This window comes from Anabrus simplex, chromosome 1, assembly GCF_040414725.1.
Source record: "Anabrus simplex isolate iqAnaSimp1 chromosome 1, ASM4041472v1, whole genome shotgun sequence".
NCBI lineage: Eukaryota > Metazoa > Arthropoda > Insecta > Orthoptera > Tettigoniidae > Anabrus > Anabrus simplex.
Genome location: NC_090265.1, coordinates 600,283,525 through 600,309,377, shown reverse-complemented (window position 1 = coordinate 600,309,377; position 25,853 = coordinate 600,283,525). Strand labels below are relative to the sequence as shown.

At 39.1% G+C, this 25,853-nt stretch overlaps 1 protein-coding gene across 1 annotated transcript; it reads left to right on the top strand.

Moving 5' to 3' along the window:
* Positions 1-888: 888 nt before the first annotated feature.
* Positions 889-25,853, top strand: awd (nucleoside diphosphate kinase). Its single transcript, XM_067135638.1, has 4 exons — positions 889-1,102; positions 1,202-1,303; positions 25,383-25,495; positions 25,582-25,853. The coding sequence occupies exons 1-4, from the start codon at positions 926-928 to the stop codon at positions 25,700-25,702; spliced, it is 513 nt and encodes a 170-aa protein (XP_066991739.1). The 5' UTR covers positions 889-925; the 3' UTR covers positions 25,703-25,853.

The following is a 25,853-nucleotide window of genomic DNA, read 5'->3' as shown; positions in this document are numbered from 1 at the left end:
CGTATGTGCGGCCACAAAATTTGCATTTTGCGTGTTTCCTATTATCAGTGATGTCAAAAAACTGCCAGGCATCCGACAGTTTTCGTGGCATTTGTGCAACAACGTTCTGTAAAAATTTCTTTAAATTCCTTTAAATGTTCTAAAAATATAACTACTAAGTTATGTACGAATATGTTTAAATATCACACTAACACCACAAATCTAACAGACTTTACATTATCTACAAAACATAACAAGTGTAGAAAATATATACGTTCATTCGAAACACACAGAGTGAATGCAGGTACTTTCGTACGTGTGTTGTGCGCTACACTGTGCTCAGGTCCTCCGCGAGTACTCACAGTTGTAAGCGGAGGGGATCGGTGGTGCGCTCTACCGCTACACCCGGATTACTCATCGGTATTACTAGCTCCGTCCCCACCTCTAGTACGTATAGTCTGTCATATATATTACACTTCAAAGGTAATATAATGAAAAAGGTCTATTCTATTTGCATGGACTTTTATCGGAAATATATATATATAATTAAACGTTAACGATAAATGCTAATGTATATGTTTCATATATTCGCCTTCTTCATACTTATAAAGCAGTATTTACTACGTCGCTACCACATCCGTTGCGCTCCACTACTGGAAGTGCAAGCGAGCACAGATTCAGTACTGTTGCTCCGTCCTCCGCTCGACGTCCGAAACCACCGATTGGTTTCCAAGCAACAGTTGACTACCGGAGAATACCGGAGGGAGCGCTGCACTCGCACTACCGATTGCAATCATAGGAGCAACAGCTCCGTTCCCAGCTCTAGACAAGTGTCCATGTCTACCGTGTACGCAGTCAATGCACAGTGCTTAGTCCAAGGCTGTTATTAGCACCCGGTAGACAACAGATCTCTTTCACTTTGTCTGTGGAAGCCGTTGGGTGTCGTATGGTTATTTGTACTATTTTAGCATTTTTTTCTTTATTTTCTAAATCCATGGCGGCTGCTAGGGAACGTACGTTTATTATGGTTAAGCCCGATGGAGTTCAACGAGGACTCGTGGGTAAAATTATAAAAAAGTTCGAGGCTAAGGGATTTAAACTTGTCGCCATGAAATTTATGTGGGTGAGTATGAATGCAGTTAAAAATTTAAGAAACCACGTGGCTGAACTCGTGGATTGAAATTTTGACGCTTGTTTTTTACTTTTCTGCTGCTTGTTCTAGGCGTCTGAAGATCATCTTAAGAAGCACTATTCTGATCTAAGTGCGAGACCGTTCTTCCCTGGCCTTGTCAAATACATGGCATCTGGACCCGTCGTGCCTATGGTAAGACTGCTTTTGCTCTTTCTGCTACAAGTAGTTCCATTGAGTGAGATGTTATTACAAAGTCATTCGCAGATTTTAAGATTATTAGGATGTCTGAATAGTAAGGCCTTACTGCTGTTCTGCCGTGGTTGAAGTTTACATTTTGGAAATGGAAGCGAGGTGAATAACCCCCCACTAGTCGATTTCGAAGTTTCTTTCGTTACTATAGCAACCATCTTTACATCTCGACTTTTTAACTAGCAAATTAGCTATGTTCTGTCAAATTATTCACTTCGAAAGTCGTAACTTAATACTCATCCTGCACAAAGTGATTAGACTAATACTGAACCGTTCTACTGTATCTCTTATTATCTTTAAACTCTGCACGTATGCACACTCGTAGAGGACTGTTGAAATTACATTCGTTCTTTGACGCATACATTTTTCAGCATTATTCTGCAACTATGCTAGGTCCTTTTCACGTCTAATCTGTTAATGTTTTCTAATTTATTAAATTGATACTGAAAGGAAAGTGTTCCTACTGTAACACATTTTTCAGCATTACATACTTTTGGAAGATGAGGGATAGAAATCTTATCTCATATTACAAAAGATAAGGAATCCAGTATGGTGCGACTTGCACAAAATAATATGCCACATAAGGTTGCCAACTTAGGCGGGGCTAGTGACAAGATCATTTATCTGTATATGTTGGAGCTGCAAAGCGGCCCACAGGCTCTAGTATACCATGACAATATTGGTTAGTGACAAGGCTGTAATTGTTCCATAAATGGGCTGGTATGGTGCGGCTCGGACGATATCGCACACATTACACAAACGACACGGTGTGCCTCAGACGATGTAAAAGATGTTGCATGAACATGGCCTGGGTCAGATGACTTCTAACGCAGCAACACAAGGTTGCCAACCCACAAATATCTTGACCATTGGTCTGGATAGTTTAGGTCTGGCTAGTTACAGGGGGCTGGGTGCGAACAAAGGTTAGATCCGCGAAGTGGCCTCCAGGTCTCTAGTATCCTGCGTGACAACACCATTGGTCTGGAGTGGTTTGGTCTGGCTAGCAACGAAACCATTGGTTAGGTCTGGTTAGTGACAAAACCATTGGTCTGGATTATAGAAAAGTCCCTCAACTTACGTTTATCTACACACTTTTCATGACAGATTGATCAAAAATATACCTTAATTACGGTGGACGATACAATACAATTTCACCAAAAGTGGTAACCCTATGGCCACTGATCATGCGACCTCTGGCGGGAACTAATTACATAGACTTCTTCACAGCCGATTACAGGTGGGCAATAGGAACAAAGATAATGGTAGCATCTCGTTCTTTCATACTGCCTCACTTTCAATTCTCCTATATAAGTAAAAATACTTTTTGCAGTGAGATAATAGGTTTCTAGCAAGCCTAGATGAAGGATCACCTCTGCTACTTCAGGTGTTAAAATACATTTTTCAATCATTCCTACAGAAGCTGCACCGGCAAGACCATTGGTCTGACTAAAAAAAAAAGCGAATCCCACTCCTGTGCTTAATCTGTTCGCATAATTGTTACACAATGACAGTTAAAAACTTGACAGTTTGTTTCCACAGAATGTGGGTATGATTGTAAATCTTCCGCCGAGCCTTAGCGAAAGATACAGCATTGTGCAACTCTGTTGATGACACCACACTACACTAGGCTGCCAACTTAGAAACTTAGGTTCTGCTAGTTGCAAGACCATTGGGCTGGATTGGTTAGGTCCAGCTAGTGATAAAATCATTGGGAGACCGCAGGTTAAGGCCGCGAAGCAGCCGACAGGCTTCTAGCATCCTCTGGAGTTCTACTAAAATATGACTAAAAGGTCTGAATTGGCAGAATGTAACGTTATGGGCATATGCCGAGATTGACAGTCTTAATCGCGTACCTATCAACCCTTCCGATTTACCCAGAAACTTTCTATTTTTTAACTCTTCTGGTTTTCAGATTTATTTGTACTTTTTCCTATTTTTGACCAATATAACGCCCAGTACAGTCAATACTCTTCCCCTAGGATAAATTCTGATGTGCAATTTATGAAACCTCATTTTCAAGCATATTTATTTGATGCTTTATGAGGCGATTTTATCATCAGTCATCTTCGTGTATCGTATTTCCCGCTCAGTACAGCAGCGTGTGCAATGAACATTTCACACTAATGCTAAATATTATTACAAGAAACTGTTAGAATTACTACTGGTCCCACGGTTTAGGGGTAGCGTGCGTGCCTCTTACTCGGAGGCCCCGGGTTTGATTCCTGGCCAAGTCAGGAATTTTTTACCTGGTTCTGAGGGCTGGTTTGAGGTCCACTCAGCCTACGTGATTTCAATTGAGGAGGTATATGACGGTGAGATGGTGGCCTCGGTATAGAAAGCAAAGAATAGCGGTTGAGAGAATTCGTCGTGTTGACCATTAGACTCCTCTTAATCTGCAGGCCTTTGAGCTGAGCAGTGGTTGTGGTAGGTCATGGCCTTTCGAGGTTGTTACGCTATGGTTAGAATTACCATTTTTGTATTTTATTGAAATAGTATTATATTATGTCATAATTAGAGACTAAAATTATAGGCACTAAAAACAAGTACTAATAAAAAGTCCTTATACAGTTGTTTTAACACTTCTATAGTTATACAGTGAATAAACCCTGTATAAGCATTGTATATTTTTCTTATAAACATGGTATACGCATTGTATTGCTGTACAGCATGTATACTCTCGTTCCAAGTCATAGTAATTTCTTCCTGCAGTTCACCGACATATTTTGCACATTCACCTCCTTTATGATCGCTTCTGCTGGTTATCTACGAGCAAAACTTTCCGGAAAGTCGCACAGTAGCATGGCATCAAATTAATTTAAAAAGCCACCTAATTGATACTTCATAGCATGGCATATCGAAAAGGCAGTGCCAACACAGTGAGATAGCTGGAAATCTGCTTATATTGATATCAACATTTCTTCAGCTTGCTTGTGTAATGAATGCCACGAAAGAAATGGAAAAGCTTAAGAAAAGATCAAGAGCTCCCAACTGGGATAGTATGGAAAACTTAAGCAATTGAAAAGGGTACACATTCCAAAATCCTTACTTTTCGGAGAAAGGAAAAACTGTTTTGTAGCTAAAAGAAAGTTTGATCAAAAAAGTTTTTATTAGGTATTTATACATCATATATCTGCGTTTTCAGCTACAAAGTATCAAAATCATATTACATACGGTTTTCAAGTTATATCATTTTTTATGTCATGGAATATGTCCCTTTTTATACTCTAATTTGAGAAAGATCTTTGTAGAGGCAGATAATGTATAACTCGCAATTTCAAAAGTCTATTAAGCAGTAACACATTATTACACAAAAATAAGCCCAACCATCACTTCTTTTATAGACATGATACTGTATAGGCTTTTGGGATTATGCCGTGTCAAGAAAATAGGTGAAATTCTTTACGGTTCGCAAAGAACTGTGCCCTGTGTCATCAGAAGAGCCCCTGTTGGTGTAGAAGTATTTAATACATCTATTAGGATGTTTAATTCCCTTGTGAACGTTTCTATCGGTTTGCTGTCTTCAAATCCCTCTGAGTTTATTTTTCTAAAGAACTTTATGCCATTTGCAACAGAATTACTAAATAACTGAAAAGAAAGTCTTTCGTTCATGCGTTGAAATGAAGAGGGGTCTATATGTGCAGACGTTAGCTTGTGGCAGTTATCCATTTCAAAAACTTGTTGATAGAATTTAAAATCCACAACTTAATTATTGTAATATACTTGCCTTTTGTCGTGAAAATTATTTCTGTTTCACTTAATTATATGTACAGCATCTGAAAAGGCCCAAAGTCTCCTACTAGAATCAAAAGGATTAGAAATAGAGCATATGACCTTCCCATCTTTTCCATTTATTCCTAAACATTTTGCACCTTTTTATTAGACTGACTTCCGTCTGAGGTGAAACCTGTAATTCTGGCGCCAATTTGCTCCAATTGTAAGACCCCCTGGATTAAAATTCGTGACAAAATATCACCAGGTGTGGAATTTCGGCTTGCATACACAGCAACCGGTTGAACTCAATTATGCAATAGGGGCACAAACATGAACACTTAACGCATGATTTGAGAGTTTATTTTCCCCGTGTTCTTGGGTGTGCTCTCCTAAATTTACGAATCCATCAACTTTTAATGAGTTGGTGTTAAACTGAACCTCTTCTCTCAGTTTAACTTAGTCATATATTAGAATTCCCGTCAGATTGTTTTCACTCTTCTCATCGCAGAAATAGTTCTCAATAGCACTAATGGCATGGGTGTTCACCCTGTAAGGGCACTTTAAGACCTTTAACTAATTTTTGCAGTTGAGTCTCCTAAGGAAGGGGAAGCATGTCATGCCTTAAACAGTGTCTGTAGCCCTTAGGTGATTTAATTTTAAATAAGAGACTATCTAAAAGGAATTCATTATCATATCTCATCCCTTTCTTATTTCTTAGCTGACATTTTTTTAGCATGGTGTCAATGGTACACCTTTTGCTTTCTGTTTAATGTCGGCTCACTTGAATAATTTGGCTGTAATTTGGAATCTCTTAGTTGTCTTTCTAGCAACAAAATCTTAGCATTGCCTATTTTCAATTTATTACAGAGACATTACGTCCCTGTCTCATTAGTTTGTTTCTAAGTGAGGGTATGATGCGCAAAGGTATCACCCAAATATCACTATAAAATTTGTCACAAATGGAACATAATAATTGCTTTTACACATATCAAGTGAAAAATCCCTGGCAAATTAAGAAATACCGTCGTTATTTGAGAAATTTGAAAACATACTTAAGGCTTGTAGACAGGACTGGTTTATGTCATACTACGCTGCTGGTGCCGTCTTTTGTTATTTTCTTCAGGTCCAGGGCTAGCACCGTGGAATGGGAGTGCTATGTCTGTAGATTCTCATTATCTTTGGCCAGTACAAACAGCAAAATGGAGGTCAAAAGAAAAATAGCATGATCCCTGGACCAATAAATATTTTTATTTCTGTTCGAAAGAAAGTAGCTCGATCCCTGGACCAATAAATCACTAGTCCACTGAATTTTTCTTATGTACATTGGCCATACCATTTTGTCGCCTATTAAATATAGCATATCGCGATACAATTCATGAAATGATGTCATTGACAAGTGAAGAATGAAACGAAAGCAAAGAACTTCAGTGAACACAGATATCACACACGGAATTGTTCAAAGTGTAAGACAAAAGACATACGTGTGTCACTATGAGCGCAACACCTAATGTACTTGTAAAGTGGTAAAGTACGTATTAATATTCTCCAAAAAACATATTTCTTAATTTGCCAGGGATTTTTCACTTGATATGTGTAAAAGTAATTATGATGTTCCATTTGTGACAAATTTTATAGTGATATTTAGGTGATACCAATGCGCACTATACCCCTAAGTGAACTTATTGTCTTTTTAGCTGTGTGAGAATCTTTCATTTCTTTTAGCACACTCAGAAAAAGCATCGAAATTTAATTCGCGGTGAGGCCTGTGTGGTTTCTTGAACCTCCCTCCGTCTTCGGAGGCTGTCTTTTACGGGGTGATTTTCGTTTGTTTCGTGAGCTATTGTGGCAAAATGGGAAATATATGAAAGACAGCGCCATTTTTCAGTTTCCATCTATCTCTAGGAATTTCTACCTGTTCACCTTGTGTTACAAATTAATCTGATATAACAATAAATTCATCAGAAAAATGTGAATCGCACACAACACTTATCAGAAAGCTTTTTGTCCTTTCTGGGAATTGCCTTTTCCCATTTTGAAAATTCTGCTTCATTTTTAGGTGGTTTGAAGAAGTGTTGACCTTTCGTAGTGTAGTAGTCAGACTTGCTTCCTGGAATGAAGCAAGTAGGCATTTTTTCCTCATTGGTATTTTTGTTAAGTTTTATAAACTGAGCACTATATTTACACTAAATAAAAGAATACCATCACCAAATCATACACCTTTCACTTTCACTTAACAATAATGCATGACAATTAAGTTTTTGCCTTCACAGCACAACACTACCAAACATAACCATCCCTCAGATAGCAACGGTGCTGCCCCCTAGCGGATGGTTCATCAGTCCTTATGCTAGCCAACAGGGAACAGCTTAAGAGCTCACACTTTCTCTTCTACTCGTTATGGTATAATCATGCATTTGTTTCATAAAAAAAGGAAAAAAGACTATTAGAGGTGATGTTTCTAGAAGTACAAAACTTTGTGTATGTTGGGTATTCATCCCAAAGACTGGTTTGATCCTCTACAGCTCCACCAACAGCTGTCATAGATAGCCTACGTGTCACTGAAGAGGCATACTAGGTAAATTTGGAGTGAGGTAGTTACCCATTGCTTTTCTCATTGAGCCAGAAGTTGCGGTAAAACTTTACTTCCCGCAGCCCAACGTTTATAACATTATAGGGAAGTGAAAATAATGTAAATCTTACTTGGAATTCCTTTTAGAGGAGAGATGTGTTCATTGCCATGTCTAGGAACCTACCAGCCCGCCCCGAGAAATATATTTACTTTTATAACCTAATAAAGAGCAGTAGCCGCCATCGTCCATGGCTCAAGTAGTTTCTTGCATTCTCATTGGTCATGGTGAACGGAATGTGACGTCATTGCCATCAATGCTGATAAATACATTGCGTTACCAAATCTTACTTGGAATTCCTTTTAGAGGAGAGATGTGTTCATTGCCATGTCTAGGAACCCACCAGCCCGCCCCGAGAAATATATTTACTTTTATAACCTAATAAAGAGCAGTAGCCGCCATCGTCCACGGCTCAAGTAGTTTCTTGCATTCTCATTGGTCATGGTGAACGGAATGTGACGTCATTGCCATCAATGCTGATAAATACATTGCGTTACCAACCCCGGCTGAATAAAAGCACAAACAGAAAAACACCATGTAAAATTACAATGCGGCTTTAACCGTCCGGACCAATGGTCTTGTCCAGGTCTTATCCTAACCGTCCGCACGGCAAGAACCAGTCCAGAGCAATCGTGTTTCCACATGAAACTAGAGGCGTAGGGCCGCTTCGCGGCTTCTAACCGTCCAGACCAATGGCCTTGTCCACGGCTAGAATCCTAACCGTCCAGACCAATCGTCTTGTCCACGGCAAGAATCCTAACCGTCCAGACTAATCGTCTTGCCACCAGCTATCGAAGCACCTCACTCATTAGTTCCTCCGTACAGAGGTTGGCAGCTCTGAGCATGGCTTCACAACATCCTTCCCGAGAAGGCCGCGAGCGTGTAAACAAACGACAGTCGTTCCGCGCGCAGCTGAATGTAGCGAGTGCTGGGCTGCGAGAAGTAAAGCATTGATGAAGTTGCTATTACATATGTCTGCCAACCCCAATGAAATGCATGCACCAACTGACCCTATGAGCAATATTTTCACACCATTCATAATGGGCTGGCTGCATAAGGAACGGTATTACTGGAATTGCTCTTACCTTGGTCACTTTCATATTGTCAAAGCCAAGGATGAAACTGAGACAGGTCAATGAAAATAAATTTATTTTAACCCATACCAGAAGAGCCTCTGTGGCTCAGGCAGCAGCGCGCCGGCCTCTCACCGCTGAGTTCTGTGGTTCAAATCCCGGTCACTCCATTTGAGATTTGTGCTGGACAAAGCGGAGGCGGGAAAGGTTTTTCTCTGGGTACTCCGGTTTTCCCTGTCATAATTAATTCCAGCAACACTCTCCAATATCATTTCATTCCATCTGCCATTCATTAATCATTGCCCCAGAGGAGTGCAACAGGCTTCGGCAGCCGGCACAATTTCTATCCTCGCCGCTAGATGGGGGCTTCATTCATTCCATTCCTGACCTGGTCGAATGACCGGAAACAAGCTGTGGATTTTCATTTTCACCAGAAAACATAGTGCACCGTAAACATTACATTCTGCCAGCAAATGCATTTTGTGTGGGAAGGCTTATGATAGACTGTATGTCCTAAGTAGCTGTCCAGTTTCTTTCTTACTAGAACATCCAAGAAAGGAAGGCATCTGTCCAACTCCATCTCCATAGTGAATTTAATTGTAGGATTTGCTGCTTTAAGTGGTTCAGAAATAGATGAAGTTTCTCAGGACCTTCTGTCCAGACCACAAATATATAAACATACCTCCACCAGATCATAGGTTTGACGAGCGCTGAACCAATAGCATCCTCCTGAAAATGCTCCATAAAAAAATTAGCCACTACGGGCAAAAGTGGACTTCCCATAGCCACTCCTTCAGTCTGTTTGTAAAAATTCCCACCCCACAAGAAATAGCTGGAGGTCGTGCAGTGGTAAAATAGCTTAGTAATGTCCTCAGGTAAGAGATGTTCAATGAGACATGACCGAGTTAATCGGCACTTCAGTGAACAAGGACTCCACATCGAAACTCACCAAAAGTGCATTAGGTTGAAGGGTTATGGTTGACAACTTGACGAAATACCAAGAGTCTCTAACGTTATTCAGTACGTCCTGTGTGTGGCTGAAGCAATTTGCTTGGGTATTTAGCCAGAGCATACGTAGGAGAACCTATCGCACTAAAAATGGATCTTAGGAAGTCCATATAATCTAGGTGGCACTGCGTCCCTCAGGGACAGATGTTTAGCCTCCTCCTTTGGAATTGAAGATTGCCTTAAGAGCTTCATGGTGGCATTGGACACACGAGTGGTAGGGTCACATGTGCTCAGTCTGTAAATAGGCTCTGACAGTATAGCAGAGATCTTATTCTTATACTCACCAGTGTCCATAACCACCGTTGCATTACACTTATCAGCTGAGAGAATGGAGAGTTCAGAATCATCTTTTAAGTTCTTTTAGAGCTCGCCTCTTGTTAAATTGAGTGCGGGTAAAACAGCGGACCTTATGAGTCTCTCACATTTGTCTTAATTCCTAAACGTCAGAAGCCTTTCTCGTGAAAAGTCAAGATTTTTTTCTGAAGACGCAAAGTTCTCTGCAAAACTTAAAGAATTTCACCTTATTTTCTTGACACGGCATAAGCCCAAAAGCCTATATCATAAGTACGGGCCATGAAAGCATCAATGGAAAGCGTTAATGTTGCTAATTTGCTCTTGGATGTTCTGAAAAGATAAGACTTTCCGTTGGCAAACTGTATAGCTTTCAGTGCAGATAATGCTCCTATGCTGGGAAGAAAAAATGGTGTTGCTGCTGAACTAAGAGAGCAGTGCGAAAACATTATTATGGGATGCCCATGCCATTTGGCTGCTATGAAAGGTGCAGATTCCCTTCCTGTCAAAATTGATGAGATGCTGATTGATATTTTTTAGACAAAAGCTTGAAGAGCAAAGATCTCAATGTATCAGGCTTTGTACCAAAGTTAGAAAAATATTAAAGCATGTGTGTACATGCTGGGTATCCTTGGGGAAATGTTTGACAAAGATTCTTTCACAGTGAGAGCCACTGCAGAGGTAAAACGGTCCAATGGCACAGACATATCTCTGAAGTATTTCCAAATTCCCAAGCTAAGGGCACAAGAAGATACAGAAATGGAACGTGATCCTTGTGTCAGTAGGGTAGATTACAAGATCAAGCTTCTGTTATTTCTGGAAAAAGGAAGCTGGAGAGTAGTACTAGTTCATCTTCATCTGTGAAGAAAATAAAGGAGCCTAGTTGCAGTGCCAATATTTCACGAGAGGAGAGACTTTCTTTTTCTGTCTTCAAACTTTAATAAAGCATTTTGCTTGTTTTTGGCATTTATCATCCCTACTTTTGAGAAAACTAATGAAGTTCTTCAGTCTCAAGCACATTGCATTCATGTCCTAAGATCCATGCCGGCTGATATGTTGAAGGACATTCCATGTAGATTTAAGCCAGTGGTCATAAAAAAATATCCTACAGTTTAGAAATGGTCTCTCACATGAGAGAGAATCAGAAAGCTGATGATTATTTAGTAATTGGCTACTCAACATCTTGTACTGTAGAAAATCTGGCACCTGAGAAGAAAAACTCGCTTGAGAACGGTTGGCTGTTGAGAGAGCTCTTGCATTATTGTAGTGATAAAGTAGTGAAAACCTATTGAAATAGCTAAATTTTGTGTATATCTGATTCATTTAGTGCTGTTTATATAGTGGTGTTTAGTGCTTGTTGGTAGAAATTGAGAGTAGTGATATTTATTTAAATTTTGTAACAAGTAATTCAGTTGGTCTTCAGTAAATTACGTTTTCTAGGTTAAGTAGGCTAGCTAGGTGTACCTTGCTTCGAATTTAGGTTTTAGGAAATACTTTAGGTAATAATATTAACTTTAAAAATATTTGTAAATATCTGTAGGTTCGTTGGTTATACTTACAAAGGCAGATTATCATAAGGAATAGTACCGTAACTTCTGCAGCAACTTCACCGGTATTTCATATAGATATCCGTTCAAACTATTACGAAGGTAATAATTTACTACATTAAAAAACACAATACGCCTGTAAACTTCCATTTAAAAAGAAGTTAGAGAGATTACACGGTGTAGTTAACAGTCGTATTGTTATTGATTATTGTCGCTCCTCATATTGAAATATTGTATTGTTGGCTACAGTCGTGAACAAAGGCTGTAGTGTAGTCAAGTAAATATAAATAAAAATCAGCTGACCTTGTATTCCATTCATTTGTACTTCTGAGTAGGTAGTTAAAGTATCCGTAATTTATATTTCGCTCCCTCGATCTTTCAGTATTTATGAGCGGTTAGCTAAAAATAAATAAAGTTCATATATCCCAGTAAATTGCAGTTCAAGTCCCTGGAGTAGTAGTAGTTTTGATAAAAATATTTGAGAAATTACTGTAGACAACCTCGTATTTTTCAGTAGGCCTAATTAAGGACACTTTTATTCTCCGTCCCGTGGAGTAGGGAAAATAATAGTAATCCACCAGCTGTAATAATCACATAACCACATTTCAGTAGAATTGTAGTGAAGACAAGGTATAATATATTAGATTAGTATCTTGCCAGTTATATTCGTGTTTTTCTTCGTGTACGGCAATCCTTTCTATACTTAAGCATTTAACCAAACGCAGTGTAGTGTAGATACATTGTAGTATAGATACAGTACATTTAGATAGTGCCGTATCCTGCCTGCTATATTCGTGTGTTATTTTTCGTGTGTATCTATTAGACCGTAATACTAATAATAATTTGTCTAAGCATTTAGCTTTGTTGGTAATCTTTGAGTACAGTAGTTCTTGCAAATTTCATTTCTGTTGTGCTTAGTTTAGTGACATACGGTTCGGTACCGGTATCGTAATTAGGATACGTCTGAAAGTAGTTTAAAATTACTGTAGTGTACTGTACAGTAGTATATGAGTAATATCCTATTAGAATTTAGTGTGATTATTTTATTATTGTAAAATATTTGTGTAGTACTGGTGTAGTAGAGGTATCAGTAGAAACTCTTACTAAAATAGTGTTGTAATTAGAATAGGCTTAATTGCAGTTTGGAATTGTGTAGTTCTTGTGTAGGCTATTTCTTTCGATATTCAGTAATTAACAGCATTTTTTATCCTGTCAGGGGTTATAGCATTAAAAAAAATAGAGCACGACTAAGTAATATTGTAGTGTAGTCGTATATTAATTACCTTATTGTTGTGTACTATCCCAGACAATACATCACTCGGTTCATTTATTTTTTGCAAATAAGTTATTTTATTTTTAATTTAATTTTTTCCCCATAAAGAATGGCTAAGGAGCGCGAGTGTACTTACTGTGGGTGTAGCGAGGCATTGAGGGGTATGAGGGAGGAGTTGGAAAGTTTGAGGGAGATAATTAGAATTCTCACAGAAGACAGGAAGGAAGATAGGACTCCCTCAAGCAATGTACAGGTTACAGTAGGTGTACAAGAAGGAGGGGAAGGAAAGGGAGGAGTTGTAGAAGACAGGTGGTCTAATGTTCTAAGGGGAAGGAGATTGCAGGCTAAGGGCTCTATTCAGGATAAGAATTCAGGACAGGTGTCTGTGCGAAATTGGTACGAGTCACTCCAGGTAGAACAACAGAGGGAAGATGAGGGACAGGGAACTGTTGGTGAGATGTGTGGAAGTAGGAGGAAGGGAAAGGGTAGGAAAGGAAAACGTAGAGTAGAGGATAGGAAAAGACAGGTGGAACAAGGTCATGGGAAGGAGAAAAGGGAGGAGGAAGTAACTTCTGCAGCTATCAGGAAAGATAGGGCTGACCAGGAGGGGAGGGGATCAAATGAGGTGGGTAGGGTTGAGGCTCTGGTCATGGGGGATTCCATCGTTAGACACGTGGGGAAAGTGTGTGGAGGAAAGGGTACCAGGGTAGAGTGTTATCCAGGAATTAGGTTGAGGCAGATGTCGAGGAAAGTAGAAGAGAGGGAGGAGGGGAAGGAGAAGGTGGTAGTGTTTCACGTTGGTACCAACAACGTAAGGCAAGCTGATATAAGTACCAACATAGTTGGAGATGTGTGGGATCTGGTAAATGCAGCACGGGTGAGGTTTAAGAAAGCGGAGATTGTTATTAGTGGAATACTGTGTAGGAGGGATACTGACTGGAGGGTGACTGGGGATTTAAATGAGACTATGGAGTGGGTATGTGGGAAACTGGGAGTGAAATTTCTAGATCCTAATGGGTGGGTAGGAGATAGGGATCTGCGCTCAGATGGCCTTCATTTAAACCGCAGTGGTACATATAAGTTAAGAAATTTGTTTGGAAGGGTAATACGGAGGTACATTCAGGGAAACGGGATGGCCTAGGGAGCGGTGATAAGGGAACAGGGAACTGGAAATCAAGTAGGGATGACATAAAATTGTTAGTGTTGAACTGTAGAAGTATTGTAAGGAAAGGAATGGAATTAAGTAATTTAATAGATATATATTTACCAGATATTGTAATAGGAGTTGAATCATGGCTGAGAAATGATATAATGGATGCAGAAATTTTCTCACGGCACTGGAGTGTGTATCGTAGAGATAGGATAGGAATGGTGGGAGGGGGAGTGTTCATTCTGGTGAAAGAAGAATTTGTAAGCTACGAAAAAGTTAAAGATGAGACACATGAAATTCTAGGTGTAAGACTCATTTCTAAAGATAATAGGCAACTTGATATATTTGGAGTGTACAGATCGGGAAAGGGTAGCACTGACACGGATTCGGAATTATTTGATAGGATAGTCAGCTATATGGGGAAACGAGATGGAAAGAAATGTGATTGTAGCGGGAGATCTGAATTTGCCAGATGTAAATTGGGAAGGACATGCGAACGACAGGAAGCATGACCAACAAATGGCAAATAAGTTAATATGGGAAGGACAGCTGATTCAGAAAGTGATGGAACCAACCAGAGGGAAAAATATCCTGGATGTCGTGCTGATAAAACCAGATGAGCTCTATAGGGAAAATGAAGTAATAGATGGTATTAGTGATCATGAAGCTGTTTTTGTCGTAGTTAAAAATAATTGTGATAGAAAGGAAGGTCTTAAAAGTAGGACTGTTAGGCAGTACCATATGGCTGATAAAGCAGGTATGAGGCAGTTTCTAAAATGTAACTATGATCGGTGGAAAACGGTAAATAAAAATGTAAACAGACTCTGGGATGGGTTTAAAGAAATTGTTGAGGAATGCGAAAACATGTTTGTACCATTAAGGGTGGTAAGGAATGGTAAAGACCCACCTTATTATAATAGAGAAATAAAGAGACTAAGAAGGAGGTGCAGACTGGAAAGAAATAGTTAGAAATGGCTGTGGAAGTAAGGAGAAATTGAAGGAACTTACTATAAAATTGAATCTAGCAAAGAAGGCAGCTAAGGATAACATGATGGCAAGCATAATTGGCAGTCATACGAATTTTAGTGAAAAATGGAAGGGTATGTATAGGTATTTTAAGGCAGAAACAGGTTCCAAGAAGGACATTCCAGGAATAATTAATGAACAAGGGGAGTGCGTATGCGAGGATCTTCAAAAGGCAGAAGTATTCAGTCAGCAGTATGTAAAGATTGTTGGTTACAAGGAAAATGTCGAGATAGAGGAGGAGACTAAGGCCAAAGAAGTAATAAAATTTACATATGATAACAATGACATTTACAATAAGATACAAAAGTTGAAAACTAGAAAAGCGGCTGGAATTGGTCAGATTTCTGGGGTTATACTAAAGACAATGGGTTGGGATATAGTACCATATCTGAAGTACTTATTTGATTATTGTTTGGTCGGAGGAGCTATACCAGATGAATGGAGAGTTGCTATAGTAGCCCCTGTGTATAAAGGAAAGGGTGATAGGCATAAAGCTGAAAATTACAGGCCAGTAAGTTTGACATGCATTGTATGTAAGCTTTGGGAAGGCATTCTTTCTGATTATATTAGACATGTTTGCGAAATTAATAACTGGTTCGATAGAAGGCAATTCGGTTTTAGGAAAGGTTATTCCACTGAAGCTCAACTTGTAGGATTCCAGCAAGATATAGCAGATATCTTGGATTCTGGAGGTCAAATGGACTGTATCGCGATTGACCTGTGTAAAGCATTTGATAGGGTGGATCATGGGAGACTACTGGCAAAAATGAGTGCAATTGGACTAGACAAAAGAGTGACTGAATGGGTTGCTGTATTTCTAGAAAATAGATCTCAGAATTAGGGTAGGTGAAGCCTTTATCTGACCCTGTAATAATTAAGAGGGGAATTCCTCAAGGCAGTATTATCGGACCTTTGTTTTCTTATATATATAAATGATATGAGTAAAGGAGTGGAATCTGAGGTAAGGCTTTTTGCGGATGATGTTATTCTCTATAGAGTGATAAATAAGTTACAAGATTGTGAGCAACTGCAGCGTGACCTCAAATGTTGTGAGATGGACAGCAGGCAATGGTATGATGATAAACGGGGTTAAAAGTCAGGTTGTGAGTTTCACAGATAGGAAAAGTCCTCTCAGTTTTAATTACTGCGTTGATGGGGTGAAAGTTCCTTTTGGGGATCATTGTAAGTATCTAGGTGTTAATATAAGGAAAGATCTTCATTGGGGTAATCACATAAATGGGATTGTAAATAAAGGGTACAGATCTCTGCACATGGTTATGAGGGTGTTTAGGGATTGTAGTAAGGATGTAAAGGAGAGGGCATGTAAGTCTCTGGTAAGACCCCAACTAGAGTATGGTTCCAGTGTATGGGACCCTCACCAGGATTACCTGATTCAAGAACTAGAAAAAATCCAAAGAAAAGCAGCTCGATTTGTTCTGGGTGATTTCCGACAAAAGAGTAGCGTTACAAAAATGTTGCTATGTTTGGGTTGGGAAGAATTGAGAGAAAGAAGAGCTGTTCGACTAAGTGGTATGTTCCGAGCTGTCAGCGGAGAGTTGGCGTGGAATGACATTAGTAGACGAATAAGTTTGAATGGCGTTTATAAAAGTAGGAAAGATCACAATATGAAGATAAAGTTGGAATTCAAGAGGACAAACTGGGGCAAATATTCATTTATAGGAAGGGGAGTTAGGGATTGGAATAACTTACCAAGGGAGACGTTCAATAAATTTCCAATTTCTTTGAAATCATTTCGGAAAAGGCTAGGAAAGCAACAGATAGGGAATCTGCCACCTGGGCGACTGCCCTAAATGCAGATCAGTATTGATTGATTGAAACTTTTATTTGGACATCAGGAACTATTTTATCACAGTCTGTGATTATATTATTCATAAATTTAATTTAATTTGAATTGTGAAGTTTTGGTTAATGCTCAAGTAGCTAATTCTTTGCAGACTTACCGGTATTTTGTTTCTAATTTTCCTGTTATATTGCCCGTGAAAGATGACCAAGAAGCTATGGATGCGTTACAGTGTCAGTTTTGTGCTCTCCAAGTGGAGGATTTACCATGTCTTTGTGCAGGAAGAAAAAGTAGGTTGTTCTTGGTCTACTATAGGGGATATACGAAGTGAATATGGGTGATTCAAATATGATAGAATAGCAAAAGTAATGCTCTCAATATTGGCAATCCCACACAGCATTGCCGAATGTGAAAGATTCTTCAGCCAGGTAAAGAAGACGAGGACAATTCCGATCATCTGTGAAAGACTAAAATCTCAGTAAACTATTGGTGGTCCAATCAAGTCTGAGTGGCAAGTGTTATGAGCAGCAGTATGGGAGTGCATTTTTGAAGAAGGCAAAGTTAGCTGCCAGTTCAATGCTAAACTAGTAAACACAGCAGTCTCTGTTACCTACATTTGTATATTTTTCACCATTTGGTAAGTTGTAGTCAGTTCTTTACTTATCTAATGCCCAGTTTCTGGAATGGTGAGATATCTTGCCGATAGCTATTGCTTTGTTACAGCTGTCGACTCTATAGATCTTCGCTGCGTTGCACATCAGAATAACAGCTAACTTATCGAACTGTCAACTATTGGCCCATTGATCAAGTTCCATAAATACACACTAGATGCCACCCCTCGTACTGCTTTGTTTTTGTGCATTAGATTTGTTCCCTAGATTGCCAGGCGCATGCGCACAAGTAATGCATCGTATTTGCGCTTTCTGTGCAGCTCCTATTATCCCTTCTTTGCCATGCAGCGAGAAATTGGTATTCGATAGTTCTTCCAGACGTTGGTGACAGTTTCGTAGTGTTTAAGGACTGTCAGAAGAATTTGACATTGTTTGAGGATATCTAATGAAATATGCACACCAGTAGCACTTGTCACGCGCGATCCTGCTTGCACTGAGCCTTATAAGTATACCGTACCGGTATCTCTTCCCTGTTATTCCAAAATATGAACATTGTTTGACCACAGTGTAACGATATATATTGGGTAATTAACATAATTATATAACCTGTTAGTTCCTTGTAATGTTATATGGTTAATTAAAAACAATCCCACGATAACAGTACCGGTATATGCTCACTGTCAATGCAAGTAGGCCTACTAGGATAAATGTGTAATTATGTTACACTCAGTTACTAGTACCAGTGCTTTTATGGACACGAATGCAGTCACAGATACAAATATGTCTTTTTTTTTTGTTTTTTTTTTTTGTTTTTTTTTTTTGTTTTGCTAGTTGCTTTACGTCGCACCGACACAGATATGTCTTATGGCAATGACGGGATAGGAAAGGTCTAGGAATGGGAAGGAAGCGGCCGTGGCCTTAATTAAGGTACAGCCCCGGCATTTGCCTGGTGTGAAAATGGGAAACCACGGAAAACCATCTCAGGACTGCCGACAGTGGGGCTCGAACCCACTATCTCCCGATTACTGGATACTGGCCGCACTTAAGCGACTGCAGCTATCGAGCTCGGTAATATGACTTAAAGGGTATCGTAATTAATATTTGATCAACAGGGTACAATGGAAAATCATTTGTCACAGGACGCAAATTGTCGCTTGTAACCTCTACCAAACCTATGCCAGTATATTTGTTTAGTCTCAATCTGTGTTTGAATTCGTTTTCACTGTACTTCATTAGAACACCAGACCGACGATGGTATAATCGTGGTCGTTCTACAATGTTGACCATTTCTACAATTTCTTCGTCGGAAGAAGATGAGATAGCCATAGAAAATTTTAACAAACACAATGTTAGTTGCTGTTACCGAAGTACTGCGCACGCGCCACCCGGTCAACAAATAGATATCTCCTGGTCAGGGCCCTCTAAGTTAGCAAGCGATTTATCGAACCGATAGATGTATCTTACGTTCGTGCAACGCCAAAACACGAGTTAACCATTCGATACCCCTATTGGTTCGAGATCTCACGTTCCAGAAACCGGGCATAAATGTTACTATTCATATGTACGTGTCATAAATGAGAATGATGAGGTACATTTTCTTGTAACCATTTTTATGTTTTCTTAGTTTAAGATTTTAAATTTAATGGTCAGTTCGCATTCTAACTAGATATGTATGCCTTTTATCTTGTCCTTTTTTTACCGAGACCGTAGCGCAATATACTTTATAAAATCCAAGAATTAAAAAATCTTCCTATTTTTGATTTCTTAAAGTTGGCAGGTATGTAATCAGTTTTAATTTTTTTCCCATAAGTAAAAATGGTAATACAGTGGAACCTCGGATTGCGAGTAACTTGGTCTACAAGTGTTTTGCAAAACGAGCATTTATTTTAAATAAATTGTGACTTGATAAGCGAGTGAGGTTTTGCAATACGAGCGTCACGTGTACATACGTTTCCACCTCCCCCTGCCACTCTCTTTCCTGGGAAAGTGTGAGTAATCATTTCCCGCGCTGGACTTCAATTGGCGTGCCTCGCTTGCATAGTAAACACCGTACGAGTGTATGTTTTGTTTCTGTCATCTGTGATATAACTGTTCTGCAACGATGGGCCCTGCGAACGAAAAGAAGGTTAAAAAGGAATTCGGTCGGAAGAAGGAGACGATTACATTGGATGAATCTGTTCAATGACAATGCAATGTCACATTTTCATGAAATCCTCAAAAAGAGGCAAAAGCAACAGTCATTGGACAGATTCCTCGTTAAAGTTGCACAATAAGAAAACACTTCCAATGAGCCAACCGATAGCGGTGATTCCGTTAGTGAAATTCGTGCTACACAGTAACTCTTCTCATGTTATCTCTAGTCTCCCTCACACCAACGATTCTATTGTAAGGTAAAGTGCAGTTTGTTTTACGTTATATTTTGTTTTAGAAATGTTATGCGAATAAATGTGTTTGTTGTGGACGAATCATCCGAGTTTCAATAGTTTCTTATGGAAAAATTTGCTTTGATATACGAGCGATTTGGATTACGAGCATGTTGCCGGAACGAATTATGCTCGCAGTCCAAGGTTCCACTGTACTTTGGTTCCTAGTTCACAACATATAAATTATAGCTCCAACATAGCGGCAGGTCTGACAACCTCTCAATGTACTGAACAGGCTTGCCAATGTCAGCACATGGTACATAGATATTGAATAGCAGGAGAGATGAAAGATAAGTTAGAACTACAAAATGTCCTTTCTTGCTGGGTGGAGCGTGTGCACTGCAGCTATAGGAAAGTGTCTTGAATGAGATGTGTTTTGCAAGATTTGCCTGGAACCCTGGCAAAATGTGTGTTATTGATTAGTCACTTACCTTTATTAGAATGGGGGATACGGTGTGCTGGCTGCGAGAACAAACTAGAGGAGCTGCCATGTCCGTTTCAAACTGCGCTTTTCTTATTTCGTATTTTCACTAAATTGGTAACACTGTGGTCACACATCATGCAAGCTCTATTGAAGATGGTGAGAACATTGTAGCAAAAATATACTCTGCATAACCCAAGGTTTGTAACATTATAAGGAAGTAGAAATTCCTATTAGAGAGACGAGTTAATTGCAATGTCCCGGAACCCACCAGTCTGGCCCCAGAAGTACATTTTATAACCTAATAAAGAGCAGTGCACGGCATTCTCCATTGCTGAAGTAGCTACATACATTGCTGATGTAAAATGGGATGCGACTTCATTCCCGTCAGTGATGATAATTATATTGTTACCAACCCTGGAAGAATAAAAGCAGAAATAACCTTTCCACCACTAGCCCACATAGAATGAACTATCACCCTAAGCCAAACTGGCAGGAGATTAGTGGCTCCTTTGGGCCCACACTCCCTTTGAGAGGCTTCTATCTATGGCCATGGCGCATACTGTCTGCACGGTAAGGAAAAAAATTTGTAATTCCTCTTTAGCGAATTAGGGCTTACCTTAGTTCCTAACTAGACAGGTTGGCAGCCTTGTCGACCATCCGACCACATCCTCTGCAAGAAGTAAACAGACGACAGTTATTCCGCGCATAAATGTTGGCGATGAAATTTGTGACTCATGGGGTTCACAGGATATATTAACCTTTTGACGAGTGTGCATGGCATATGCCATGCAATAATGCCGGCTGCATCAGAGTACGTATTTGACCGGTAAATAACCTCTGGGGAGTAAGGCATTTAAAAAAAAAGTTAAAAGAAAAAATTTATTGCAACTTTGAGACACACGAAAAGACATTCTGGATTGAGAAAACGGTCATTTCAAAACTTTTAAAATATATCTATCACCTTCACTAATATCTCTATTTAGTTCATCTATAATATCATCACTTGTGTCCAGAAACTCCATAGCATCACTTGTAATTTACAAAAGAAGAAACATTCACAGTTATATTTACGAAAACCAAAAATATTTATATCTACGAAGAGCACAAACATCTATCCACATCGGCAGCAGTCGTAACACTGCTATAACCTGTAGGCTAACAGCGCGCCAAACTCTTCCGTCAAAGACCCCTATCATACAGAACTAGGATTTGTACAGCGACACTATTTGAATAACGGAAAAAGTTCCAAAAAATGCCATCAGGTGTCATATTACGTCAGTAAGCAGTTATGTTCTTAGTACTAGCCTAAAACGACAAATGCTGTGCTCCCTCCTGTGGGACCAAACAGCAAATGCCGTGTGCACTCTTTTGACTGTCCTTAGGTGCACTCGTCAACAGGTTAAAGTGACTGGAAACTTTCTTTTTCTTTGTTCTTCAGGCTTAGCCAGGCCTGTCACCTAAGATTTTTATCAATGATGCATTTTATGTGGATTGTTACATTTTAGAATGTTTAGAAATTTTAAATGTAAGTATATGTTACTGGTGATTGAATTTAATTCTGAAAAGTAATTTGTGGTTATATACACTTTGGTTTTATCATATTAATTGAATTGTGAATCATCAGCACTGGTTTTAAAAATGGTTTTGTCATTTTATGATAACTGAATAACACACATGCTAAATATCTAGGAGTCACTTTGGTGAGACATTTTTCTGTAAAGTTGCCAAACTAAGGCTGGTATTCACCAACGTAACAGCTTTTATCTTGGTTTAAAGCTAAGAAAACTGAGATAAGTTACATTTATATTTGCCAACAACATTATCTCAGATAACTGTTATTATCTTGGTTTAAAATTTTGGTAAAAATTGACACTTTGAGATAAGATTTTTCTAAAGTTATAAGTAAATGGAAATTAATGAAATCTTACTTGGAATGCCTCTCAGAGGAGAGATGTGATCATTGCGATGTCCAGGAACCCACCATCCCACCCCCAGAAATACATTTACTTTTATAACCGGATGAAGAGCATTACATGCCATTTTCATTGCTGAAGTAGCTACTTGCATTCCTATTGGCCAATGTAAAATGGTACTTGATCTCATTCCTGTCAATTATAATAGTCTTATTCCATTACCAACCCCAGCACAATAAAAGCACAAGTAAATGTAACATGTTAAGGAACCAATGGTGTTTCCACAGAAAAGTAGAGGCTTAAGGGTGCTTTGTGGCTCTAACCTGGGGGCTTGCCCCCAGACCCACTTTGCTTGTCCCTGTATCAGTGGTCTTGTCCAGGTCCTATTCTAACTGTCCACACGGCAAGAATCAGTCCAGACCAATGTTGTAACAATAATCACCACCACCCATTAGTTCATAAGGGAAGGCGTTCGGGAGCATTGTGCAGTACATGACAGCATCCTTCCCGAAAAGGCTGCGAGAAGTAACGACAGTCGTTCCGCACGTGTGAAAGTCTTTGTCTCAAGGGAGCAAGTATTGATAAAATTTTACCGGAGAAAGGTTGTCTGGTAAAACAGGAAATCTAAGATAACGGCCTTTCAAAACGACAGCCCATAGAAGTCGGGAATATTTAACTGAAAGAAAAAATCAGAGCGACAAGGATTATAACCAAGGTTATGCAATAAAACTTCCCAGGTGGATAAAAATAATGAGCTACATACTTTGAAGACTACAATGACACTGATTTTGACACATTTTGGTTTACCGAAAGCTTTGAGGATGGCAGTACCCATGATCAGACATAATGTGGAATTCCCAACACATAGATAGGCCTGAGATGAATTCTTGATTATAGCTTATATCTCACTTTCTGCCACCAAATTCAATAACAATTTGTTCTTTAGGAAAGCCATATTAAGCTTCCTTTGTTTCTGGTCAATAGCAAACATAATTTGATAAATTATTTGCAAACCCCGAGTGAAATCAAAACTTATTTATATTTTGATAGTGGTGGCAGCACGTAGTCATTTGTTTTCCGCGAGTTAGCATGAGAAATTTTAAGGTTCAGAGATAATAAATTCCGTGGTGAATACAGAAGTGAGAGTTATATGAGAGAGTTACATTATCAGAGTTTTGAAAATATAAGATAGCAAAAGTAACTGATGTTGGTGAATACGGGCCTAAGAAGTAAAGATAACATACTTTGCAAATAGAGCAACACTCACAGGGGCTAGTCTGTGGACTTGTGTTGGTTTACTGACAAGGAGAAGCCATTGATATTCAGACTTTGGAACGTTGATCTATAGAAGAAATAAAATAAAATGTGTCTGAGGGTTTGTGCCATTTGGTCCTTGTTTAACGAGAAAGTAACCCTTTATATTTTAACTTTCTAGGCCTACATACTTGTTGGCAGCTAGTGTGAGATACTTGTACCACTGGTCTAGCAATCAGTATCCCTTACTTCATGTGGGTGTGTCTATTTTGTTATTCTTTTATCAGATATTGACTTAGTGCATGTGAACTAAGAAATGTGCAGATTAAATAGCCTATAAGCTGTATCAGACTAGTACTATCATCCCTTTTTGCCACTCATGGCTAGACAAACATTTACTTTTACTGTTATTATTATGTTTATAATCACTGTTACAGTTGGGGTGAGATATGGAGAAAGAGTTAAACTGTTCATATTGGTAGAAATTCAGTATGTGCACCATAAGTTTATTAGCATCATAAGGGATTTTGAAATGTTAGTCTTATGTGGAATACCTTGTAGAGGAGAGAGGTGTTCACTGCGACAACCAGGGACCCACCTGTCGGCCCCCAGAAGTAAATTTACTTTTATAACTTAATATAATTTATCACATGCAATTATTCATTGCTTTGGCGTGCTGTAGAATTTCCATTGGCTGAGATACAATCAGATATGGTGTCATTCCCAGCAATCAAGTGAAATGCATTCCCGTACCAATCTACGCACAATAGAAATGCAACTAAATGCAATCTGTAACGAAACAATGTACAATACACACCAATAGGTTTGTCACTAGCAGGCATGATAAATTACTTCAGTTTTTTTTAATGCGCTGCTCTCACCATATGGAATGCTAGAGGCCTAACAGCCACTTCGCTGCCCTAATCTGAGGCCCCCTTTGCTTGAGGTCCAGTGGTTTTGTCACTAACCGGACCTAACCAATCCTGACAAATGGCTTTGTCACTAGTCGTCACAAGTTCAACAGTTGACAGCCTCGTACACCGCTCGATCACGTCGACAGTGAGAAGTCTTCAAGATAGAAATAAATGACAGTGCAATTGTGCATAGATATCTGTGCTGAAAAAGTGTTGCAGTAACTGAACTTCTCCCTTCACATTTAACGCACAGACTGTGGTACAAACCATCGCATACATCTATTTATTTTTGACTTCGATCAACCTCCCAAAGTTTGAATGGAACCAGTGACACCATACCTGTGGCCTCTCCTTGCGAATGGTAGTTTTGTGCTCCAATATGGCTAACTGCTTTCCTATTAAAAGGATTGATACCAAGTTAAATTATAAACTGCCCTATTTGTTGATTTGGCATTGCGATCCATTCCTCCATGCTTGTTTAAAGTCTTACTCATTTTGCAACCAACAGTTGTATAATAGGGAATTTTACAGTAATACATAGTACTGCTTAATTTGCTTGATTGCAAGCAGCTTTGTTCAGTCGAAATTTCAGTATATGCCGACTTTGTTACAGACATATAGGTTGCCCACGGCTGTCAACTCTAGAGACAATACACCATTATCATTATTACTACTAAGTTTACACTTTCCAGCATTTTCCTTATAATTGAGAATATCTTCCATATCTTTTTATTTTTACAGTTTGCCTTAACTAGTCTGGTTCTTTAATTCTACATGAACATTTCTTTTTCTTACTTCACATCCTGAAAGTTAATTCATATTAAAATTTATGACTACTGTAAAAGGTCCTGACCTCAAAACGGTGACACTTGACACTTACAGAATATACAGTATTTTTTTGGGAGTTACAACTAAAATATTGATGCTTCTATAATCTAGACATCAAATATTTCAACATAGCCTTTTTTTCTTCAAGGTATGGGAGGGACTGAATGTAGTCAAGACTGGCCGCCAGATGCTTGGTGCTACTGATCCCAAGGATTCTGCACCTGGAACAATCAGAGGAGATTTGTGCATCCAAGTCGGCAGGTACATAGTCTTTCACAGTAGGTTCACTGATGAAATACAGTTGTGTAAAATATGCTCTCTAGTCTGTAACATCTTGTCATTTTCAGGAATATTATTCATGGATCTGATTCCGTTGAGTCTGCGCAGAAAGAAATTGATCTGTGGTTCGAGCCCAAGGAAGTAATTGCATGGAGACCTGCAGCTGAAGCGTGGGTGTATGAAGATTAAATTCCTTTCCAACACAATTCCATTCCATCATGTACTTGTGATTGACACATGAAGACTCATTGCATAAAGTATTCCATTTTAGCTTTAATACTCAACACTGTTAAAGCATTGTTCTGTCCTGCATCACAGAATAAAGTTTTGTAAAAGCCTC

Bases quoted from the DNA above. Each gene is read 5' to 3' on its own strand.
- awd (XM_067135638.1), top strand. From the start codon at position 926: ATGGTTATTTGTACTATTTTAGCATTTTTTTCTTTATTTTCTAAATCC. The intron at 1,103-1,201 runs GTGAGTATGAAT...TGCTTGTTCTAG, and splicing joins TCGCCATGAAATTTATGTGG to GCGTCTGAAGATCATCTTAA. The intron at 25,496-25,581 runs GTACATAGTCTT...TGTCATTTTCAG, and splicing joins TTGTGCATCCAAGTCGGCAG to GAATATTATTCATGGATCTG.